This window comes from Lepidothrix coronata, unplaced genomic scaffold (genome assembly GCF_001604755.1).
Source record: "Lepidothrix coronata isolate B3197 unplaced genomic scaffold, Lepidothrix_coronata-1.0 Scaffold307, whole genome shotgun sequence".
Taxonomy (NCBI): domain Eukaryota; kingdom Metazoa; phylum Chordata; class Aves; order Passeriformes; family Pipridae; genus Lepidothrix; species Lepidothrix coronata.
The window spans coordinates 353,722-363,660 of record NW_016690487.1 but is presented as its reverse complement, the minus strand read 5'-3'; the positions used below and the strand labels follow the sequence as shown (position 1 = coordinate 363,660).

At 46.1% G+C, this 9,939-nt stretch overlaps 1 protein-coding gene across 4 annotated transcripts in view; it reads right to left on the bottom strand.

The window, feature by feature from the left end:
• The window catches only part of TMEM150C (transmembrane protein 150C), a 29,274-nt gene that overhangs the window by 2,561 nt on the left and 16,774 nt on the right, over nucleotides 1-9,939 (bottom strand). For 3 of the 4 annotated variants that reach the window (XM_017837620.1, XM_017837619.1, XM_017837621.1), the window contains exons 3-8: nucleotides 9,515-9,599; nucleotides 8,400-8,453; nucleotides 8,257-8,289; nucleotides 8,089-8,156; nucleotides 4,462-4,589; nucleotides 2,083-2,260 (exon numbers count right to left, since the gene is read on the bottom strand). In XM_017837620.1, the coding sequence (XP_017693109.1) occupies nucleotides 2,083-2,260; nucleotides 4,462-4,589; nucleotides 8,089-8,156; nucleotides 8,257-8,289; nucleotides 8,400-8,453; nucleotides 9,515-9,599 (546 nt within the window). The remainder of the gene's footprint in view (nucleotides 1-2,082; nucleotides 2,261-4,461; nucleotides 4,590-8,088; nucleotides 8,157-8,256; nucleotides 8,290-8,399; nucleotides 8,454-9,514; nucleotides 9,600-9,939) is intronic. The other variant, XM_017837622.1, reaches the window with a different exon arrangement.

Below are 9,939 nucleotides of genomic sequence, written 5' to 3'. Positions count from 1 at the left end.
CCCATGGAGCACAGCAGCTCTCCTATACCAGGGCTTCCTGATCCCAGATCAGGCTGATAAACATTTTGAGAGGGAAAGATTTAGGTGCAGAGAAGTAAGTGCCTTGTTCAAGCATCCAACTAGCCAGGGACAGAGCCAGCAAGCTGGAGATCTGGCTGTGGGCCTCTACCTGCCAGGAGCCTCCCAGTGGGAACTGGATCAGAACTCTGAACCACAGGCAGTGGGAACACCTTTTAATCTACACTATGAAATCTTTCATTCTCTTTAGATCACCTGCAAAATCATCCCTTCATTTGAAAACTGGAAGCATCACTCTACACAGTATGGCATGTTATACTGAGAGGAAAAAGAACACTGTTGGGGCCAGAAACTGTCCTCCAGGCTCATGTGCCCATGTGCTTGGACTGCATATTGCCTGGCATCAGGGTCTCACTGCTGTACCTTGGATTGTGTTGCAGCACTCCACAAAAGCAATTCTGAGCTTCCCTAAAGCAGAGAACACCTTCCTGAGCTGAGGACCTACTCTAGCCCAATGCACATCTCCTCTAAACCTACTGTCTCCCATGTCTGTCAGGATTTCCTCTGCACTCCAAGTGTGCAGGATCACACATCTTCACAGGTAAAACAAACAAACAAACAAGCAGCGTCTCCCATGCTTTAACTGCACAACAGCAGGTAATTGAAGACTTTTCATCTTGGGCTTAGTGTAAGCAATGAAAGCTTCACTTCAGCAAACAGCATTTTGTCTCTGGCTTTAAGGATCTTCTACTTTTCCTGTAGTGCAAGGGTTATGCACAAACTGCATGGAACAGGGAGCCAGCCCCTGGCCATTGCAAAGCTGGCAGGAGGGTGCGGAACAGGACTCCTGCCTCGGCCTGCCCCCCTTCACAGAAGGCCTTCAGTGCCTCAGTGCTGAGCAGCCAGCTGGGAAGGGCTGGGAAGAGCTGTAGAGGGCTGGGCACACCCAGCGTGTCAGTACAGGAGCAGCTATGCCCTGGCTCACCTGGCTGCTCCTGCTCCCGGCTTAGCGGAAACCTCTGGAGACGTCAGCGCAGCCAGAGCTCCCCGCGTGCAGCCCTACCCCAGACACACAGTCAGGAGATATTGGCTTGAGGCAAGGGGAGGAGGGGAGCACCACAAGAACCCTGCATCTGCCACGTTATGTACACCAAAGCCTGATGCTCAGCTACAAATTTTTTCAAGGAAGCTCAAGAGGTGACTGATGTCACATCTTCATGTCAATCTGCTGTTCCTCTGGACACTGGCTGAAACGTTCAAACCCAGACAGGTCAATAAGGAATTGTTTTAAGAACAGGCTGTTTCCCAAAAAGGAGGATAAGCTTATTCCTCAGCATTTATTCCTGCCCTCTTGTTTAACCCAGCACTAATGTTGATGCAACTATCCATTGAATGGATCCACCCCAAATAAACACCCAGAGCACGTCAGTGCTGGTGTGAACAGAAGGGCTGGAGTGGGGCTGACAGGCACAAGGTGTAGAGGAAGCCACACATACATCCAGTCTGAGTGACCACAGACCCCACAGCCCAAATCCCATTTGTAAAGCACTTAGTTTTAACCTGAAGCCCATGTCACCCAGCAGCTCTTGACTGTGATAGCTGTCTTAAAAGGTAGAGCTGGATATAGCACTCTGGAGCATTTCAACAAACACGTCAAAATCTTTTCATCATCAGAAACCCAATTTCTTTCGCTGTTCCTTTGTTCTCCTGGGAATTTTTATCTCAATATTTTTCATAGTCTTAAATGCTACTGTGTAGGTAAGAGTGGTGCCATTAAATCGCACAGATACTATTCAATATTGTAACCACTTTGAATATCACTAACTAAGAAGCTTCAGAAACATTTATGAAGGAACTGAGCCCACCTGTGAAGCAGTGCATCCTGGTAAAACACAAGTAGCAAAATGAGCCAATCATAGAGCAGTGCCATGAAGACAAACTGAGTAGCATTCCTAAATTGTTTGAGATGCTAGGGCAGATGTGGGAAGAGCCAATGTTCCCTGCTGCAGAAAGCATTGGACACATACGATACCTGGATTCCCAGGGAGCCAGACAAAAGGATACAGAGCACCACACAGAGGGTGATGCTGGCTGAGAGAGCAACTCGTGGAATCCCGGCTTTCCGCCCCTCATTCTTCAGGTTGATCTTGAGGGTAAGGGCAGACTGGATCCAGCATGCCAAGGTTCCAAAGCCAAAGGTCAGCGATGTGCCCACGTTGTGGATCTCCTCATCGTTGGAAAGCTAAGAACAAACAAAACGGTGATTGTTTGAACACCACAGGAATTATTGGATAGCTAATTGGATTGCTGCTGAGGTGGGATGGGGGAGAGTGAGAATCACTGAGGTGTGAGGCAGAGATGCTGTATCATTTCTTCTGGCAGAGGTGTAAGGTGTAACATAACCAAGATGAGCTGACAGCTGTCACAGTTGAGCAGATCACCTGCCCAAAGCTCAAGCACAGTGGAAAATGCAGTTGCTTGAGGACTGCCTCCACAGCTCCCTGACAAGACTCACAGATGCAGAGCTCCGAAATAAATCCTTCCCTGGCTCAAAGCAATGGTCGGGGCAGGCAAGGACAACCCCCTGGGTCTTGTACAGCTCCTTGCAATGGATGCAAATTGTGCAGTCTTCAGTGCCAGCTGCAGGGAGCAGTGCTGCCTGGGGCAGTGGGTAGCCAGAGCCCTGACACCTCCACTGAGCTAGCACAGCCCAAAACACAAGTACATGCTCCTGGTTTGGCAAATTTCTCCAACCAAACTCCCTGTCCTGCCCATCCTTGACCATTGGAGTCTGAGGCAAATGAACCCAATCTCTCCGAAGTGCAAGTGCTTCTCTGTTCCTTGGGCTGCCATGTCTCACAGGGCACAGTGACTGTGCAATACTGCAAGGCTAAAAGGCAGCCAGGTTCAATAAGCAAGAGTCTGCAAAGAGACCCCTTGAGGCTGCAAATCCATTCGCCAAGTCCAATATTAAGCCAAACAATTTCCCTTTCCCCTCTGCCTCTGAGGCTTTTTCAGAAAAAGAAACCATCAGTCTGTAATTTCTTTCTGCAGCCTCAATTCCTGTTTGGTGATTTTACAAATCCCTATCAAATAAGACACAATCTTCAGGATACAAATCCCTATCAAATAAGACACAATCTTCAGGATAACAATCTTGGTGCTGTGCCTCCATTGATCCTCTCCTCTCTGTCCTGAGTTTTTTCTAAGGGTAGGTCCAAATCATACTACAGGCAAAAATAACATTGAGCTGCCTTTCCCAGGGTAGCCTGCACTGCAAAGGACTCACAGTTATAATGTTCCTCTAAAACAACCAATCTGTAATTTTCCAGAAATATGATTTAATGCCACATCCGTCTTAGCAGTCAGCTTAGCACGGACTAAGTTCTCATTACCACATGCTTTCATGTCTGGCAAAAGATCTAAGCAAGGATACAGATGACTAACACAGAGTGGATAATTAGTTCAGAATTTATAACCTTTTATGGACCTGGTCCATAAAAGTCCATAAAAGTCAAATTATCTCACACCTCATTCATAAGGAAAAAAGAAGTCAACTGTAAAAGACACAAAGTTCCTGCAATTACTCTATAACCCAAGGGGGTACTCACCCTTTAGAAAACAAGTACCTTTTCATATTGGCTCCCTGTCTGCAAAGCGAGGAAAGTAGCCTACACTGACCTTTCTCAGTTCCTGCCATTATTGGGGGTCATTACTTGCACCCCAGTGAGAGGGAGAGCATCAGAGTCAGCAAAGGGACGGGGAAACCCAAGTGCTGCTGATTTGAACGCTTTGATTTTCTCTGCAGACCTAACAGACACACCCGTGAACGGTGAACGCAGCAGACATCCATCCCTACAGATATGGCAGATGTTTGTTTGTATAATGTTGCAAAGATCGAGAATGGGAGGGCCCTCGTCCAGGCACCCATCATATTACAAATCACAGCGCTCCTCTGCCGTGTCCCTCTCCTGGCAGGTCTAAGAATCAGCAGGAGGCAGATTTAAAGCAACATATATTCTAAACGAAGGACACTGAACTGTCTGCTAAATCTGTATGGGCAGCTGTGCATCTGTTCACACAGATGCGTACGTAAACTTCCCGCTCCATCCTTTTAGCCAGGACCATCTGTGCCAACTCCCAGAGCTCAAAAGATTCAAGAGGTTCCTGCTATGGCTCTGGACAGGTCAAGTGTAAGCACGCAGGTGAAAATCCTGCTGGAAATACAAGAAAAATTATTGCGGCCCTTCATCTCAGCATGTCACTGGAGCCGCGTGAGTGGCAGACAGAGGTGGCAGAGCAGGTACAAAGAGGGCTGGGGCACAGCCAGACATGTTATCTCCTGAGCTCACATCACAGGTAGTTCAAAGACCTAAACAGGTCTGCTGGAAAAGCAGGAAACTCACATCACAGACAGAGCGGTCCAAGCCTGCAGTGCAGTACCTGAAAGTTGCCGAGTAGGGTCATCCCAAAAGAGGCCAAGCACAATGCCACCAAGCCGCTGACGTTCAGCCAAGGGTTTAGCACCTTTGGCTTCAGCTGAATGAAGCGCAGGACAGCCACAACAAGCGCTGAGAAGGAAACAGAATGCAAGGTGTGTCATTAGGTAGAACCTGCTGCAGTAAACAGCTGGCTGGGGGCTCACAGATCCCTCCCCATCTCTGTACCCAGAGGGGAGAGTTCACTGCAGGCCAACTATCTTAGTGCTTCTGCATGGCCCCCTCCCGCTTAGGGACAAGACTAAAACCAGGGGGCATTTCTCTTGTAGTCTGGCTACACTGAGCTCCAGGCTTCCTGTTGTCATGATGTTTTGTCTAGGAGCTGGGTTGCAAATTTTCTGGGGGAAAGAACACTTTCCTGTTTGCCTGTGAAGCTCTCAGCACATAGTCTACCACATAGACACCATGCATTCATTTTGTGGCAGCTGGGCTTCCACTGTTTCACTCCACTGTCGAGCTCTCCTGGGGGAGGTATGTCAAACCCCACTTGTATTAAAAACGTATGAATGGCACACACATATTTCTGCAGGTTTTACCATAATGCCCACTGCCTCCTCTCCTCCTTTGGAACAAGTTTTGTTGCCACGAACATAAGCCAAAATACCGCACTAATTTTCCATGAAGAACAGAGCAACAGTCCTTCCAAGGTTACAATTACCCCAAGTGCTATATGATACCTGATAGATACGATACATGATATATCATATGATATTACATAACCCCAGAAGATATTAAAATTGTATATTCTTCCCCTCCATAGGGAATGCTGCATGGAATAACACAGAAAGCCAGGCAAACAGTTGGCCTTCAGAGGGGATTAAAACCAGACCACTAAAAAGCTATTTAGTTAAACAGGCGAATTTCCTGGTTGCTGTCAAACACCTTCTCATGCTCATGCTCAAATTGATAGCACGCAGGTCATATTGTTGTAAATCGTTTGCCTTAGCAAATTAGATCTGTATTTTCCACAAAACCCCTGGTATAATACCAAAAACATGGTTTAGGAAAATAAGAGCACTGTAAGTAAAAAATACCCACTTTCGTGCAAACTGCAAATGACATTTCAGTTTACTCTCTTACAATTTTCCCTAGTAAATCAATCCACTCCAAATCCTTGAAAACAAGAGAACTCTGTTCCCCTAAAAATGGGGATTTCTTTTTTTCATCCCCAGCTAATTGTCTGGGACAGCCACCCTGTGACTACTTGAGCTCACATGCAGGAACTTTTTCATTTCTATTCTACAGTACAGAATCCTGAAATTATGTGATCTTTTTCTAAAACTCAGTGGGAATTACAAAAGGGATTTTGCCATTTTTTGCACAAAATGCTTTATTCTCAATTTCAGTAATTCCTACATTTCTAGTAGGTTTCTGCAGTTTTTCTCTCCTATAGCTTTGACATAACTAAAGTGGCCAGAGGTACAAGCTAAAAGCAGCTCTCAGAAGCACACAAATACAGCAGAGGAAAGTCTGACTTTATCCACAAAGCAGAGATTAGAACAGAAGAGACTATTTCTGTCGTAAGGGATCCACAACAATCACCTCATCCTACTGATGACAAATTCAGGGCTGACCAAAAGTTAAAGCATATTATTAAAGGGCACTCTCCAGATGCTTCTTAAACAATGACAGGCTTGAGGCATTGACCGCTTCACTAGGAATCTTGTTCCAGTGTTTGATTACTCTCTCAGTAGAGAAATGTTCAGTCTAAACTCCCTCTGATGCATCTTTGAATCATTCCATTGTGCCCTGTCACTGGATCCCAGGGAGAAGAGATCACCACCTTCCTCTCTCTGTCCCCTCCTCAGGAAGCTTGAGAGAGCAAAGAGGTTGCCCCTCAGCCTCTTTGTCTCCAAACTAGACAAACCCAAAGTTCCTCATAGGACATTCCTTCCAGCCTGTCCACCAGCTTTGTTACCCTCCTCTGGGCACATTCAAGGACCTTCACAGCCTTCTTAAGTTGCTGGGCCCAGAACTGCACACGGTATTTAAGGTGAGGCTGCACCAATGCTGAAGACAGTGGGATAATCACCTCTTTTGAGGGGCTGATTGTGCTGTGTTTGATGCACCCCGGGATGGGGTTTGCCCTTTTGGCTACTGGGGCACACACTTCTGACTCACACTGAGCTGCTGTCGACCAGCACCCTCAGATCCCTTTCTGAAGGGCTGCTCTCCAGCCACTCCTCTCCCTATTTATATTTGAGCCCAGAGTGACTCCAACCTAGGTGCAGGATGGAGATTTGGACTTGTTAAATTTCATCCCACTAATCATTGCCCATTGTTCCAGTCATCTAGAACTCTCTGAAAGGCATCTTGTTCCTCAAGAGAGTCAACAGGACATCCTCATTTGGTATCATCAGCAAACTTGCTAATGGTGCCTTCACCTCCTGCATCCAGATCGTTGATAAAAATATTGAACAGAACTGGCCCTAGTGATTGCATTATTCTTTAAACATGTCCAGAAGATCTCCATAATTTTTCCAGGAACTGAGGTTAGACTAACAGGTTTGTAGTTCCTCAGGTCTTCCCTCATGCCCTTCTTGTAGACTGGAATAACACTGGCTGGCTTTCAGTTGGCAGAGATCTCCCCAGACTCCCAAGACCTTTGGTAGATGACTGAGAGGGGCCCTGCCAAAACATCCACTAGCTCCTTCAGGACTCCAGGATGAATCCCATCAGGACCAAGGAACTTGTGAGCATTCAGCTGATACAGCTGGTCCCTTACAATTCCAGTACCTACAAATGGAAAATTACTGCTCCTGCACTTCTGGTCCTCTGACTCAAGGGACTGGGCAGCTCAAGGTCCATCAGCATTACTAAAGACTGAGACCAAAAAAAAAAAAAAGGCATTGAATGCCTCCACTTCTTCTTCATCCCTATTAGTCAGGTTACAAGCCTTCAACAAGTATCCATCCGATATTTTCTTTAGATCTCCTTTTGCCACTGACATATTTACAAACACCCTTCTTGTTGTCTGAAACTAGTCTGGCCCGTTTCAAATCTAACTGAGCTTTCCCATCTTCTCCCTGCACATACAACCCACAGCCCTGCAATCTTCCTGTGAAGCCTGACCTTCCTTCCACAGATCACACACTGGCTTTTTTCTCTTGAGTGCCGCAAGGAGTGCCCTGCTCAGCCAAGCTGTTTTTCTGCCCCACTTCTTGACCACAGTCCCATACAGTGGGATTGCCTGGCCTTGTACTTCTAAAAGGTGGTTCTTAAAGACTGACCAGCAACTGTGGAGCCCTAAGACCTCAAAAGCATATTCCCAGGGTATTTAGGGGGACCACTCTGTTGTCCTTTTTTCTCATTACAGCAAAAATTCTAAACCATTCCATGATCACCATGCCCAAGGCAGTCACCTACCGTCTCATCTCCCACGACACATTTGCAGTCTGGAGGTTATATTTCCCTCGTTATATTTCTTTTTTGCCATGGGAAGAAGCGGCAATGAAAGTGCACAGTTTAAAAGATTTCACGTCATCACATTCCAGAACAGTATGTATGGGATATTACTTATGTTTCAGTGACTCTTAAACCGAGAAAGAAACATTCCACTGGTGGTTCCTACCTAGAAATGCCGCCATGTTCATGACTTGACTAAACACACAGCTTGCAGGAGGTGCATCACCTGCAATACTTGAAAATATAAAGTGTGTCATTGTAACTCTAGGATGGTAAAGACACATAAATAACAACCATTATCAGAACGGTAACTGGAAGAAAATAATTCACTTACCTTATATAAGGTGGTCTTTTGGGACCAGGTTTCCTAAGAGACATAGGCATAGGAATAAAGATTCAAGGTTTTCTTTTCCATTTAATTGTTTTATTATTTTAAAGAAACAAGTGATTGAACATAAAGCCACAACCAGTTCTTACCTGTCTGGTACATTTAGTGGGAGAATTTTGTTATCTTCCACTGCTATAAAGTACCTGTCAAAAAGAAAGAAAAAAAAAAGACGTAAGTAGTGTAAAACCTCATCCTGGCTTTCATTCCAAATATCACCCAAACAACACATTAAGTATCTCAAAGCTCCCTGGCAGGATCTGCTGGAGGCAGCCTGTGTTTCTCTCTGCTCAAGCAGGCAGTTTTGCTTATTTCCCTGCCTAGCTATGTGCCTTCCTTTGTGTTGCATCTGGTTTGCAGGTCAGGTAGACAAAGAGGGTCACTGAACTGAGCTGCCTTAAAAATAACCAGTCAAGGCAATGTTTTCATTTTTAATTTGAATAATTTGATTCATCAGGTTTACCATGGTCTTCCTTCCACAAAAGCTGTTTTAATACAGAGGGGATGGGACAAGAAGAACAACAAGCAATAGAGGTCAGACAAAAGGCTTAAGCTGCCCCTGCTGCTGAAAAACAACATCCACAGACCATGGCCAAAGCCACATCTTACAACATAAATGCTTCTCACGCTGAGCATAGCTGCTAATCACACATTTATTGCTCTCAAATTCATGCTGCAGTCATCTGCCTGCATGCTTGGAGAGAGTCCAGCTCAGGGAAATGCATGTCTTGTGTGCATTTTGGTAAGGAGCATTAGGGAGAAAGTGAGGTGTCAGCATTAAGCTGCTGGCAGGTTCAGTGCAGTGCTGGATGCTGCAGATTTCGAGTTTCCACCCCAAAGCAGGGCCTAAGTGTTTCTCCAAGAGGTCTGCTGAGTCATTCAAAGAAAACATGTTTAAAGGGAATATTTGCATTTTTGTCTATCCCATTTCAGGCAGCTCCCAGGAACATGTGCCAGGAAGAAGACAAGGTCAGAAGCTTGGCCTGGAGAGCATAGAAACCCAGAGATAAAAATGTGATCCTCCAAGCCATGAACTGGCAGAGACTGGCCCCCGCCCCTGTCGTGTGCCTTCCCAGCCCCACAGTAACTCCAGGACACAGCATCCCCAAAAGACTCTCTGTACTGAGACGCAGCCCACACCTCAGTGGTACTTCTGACTGCCCCAGCCTGACTTGCTCTCCCAAATAACCATCAGGAGAAAACTTACACTATCCATAATCCAGCTGATGTAAACAGGGTAAAGACAAGAGGTAAAAACATCCACACGCTGCATTTCTTCCCATCCATACCTGCTGGAAACAAAGAACAACGTAAAAACGAAAGAAAGGAGAGGGCAGAGGTACCCACCCACCTTGGCCCCCCTCGTTTGAAAGCACAAAGAGCATCCACACAGAAGGTGACAAAGCATCAAGTTCCTAATGGCCACTGCAAACCTTTCACACTGTCACTACCGGCATAAGGGGTTAAGCTGCTGCACACAGGCAGCATCATCCACAGGGTGCATAAAAACCAGGGCACAAACAGCCTGGGGCTGTGGAGCAGGAGACTTTTCAGACACACCTACAGAATCTGAGTGGGTTTTCAAAGTATTTTTCCTGAGCATTTTGCACAAGGTGACACCACAAGACCCGC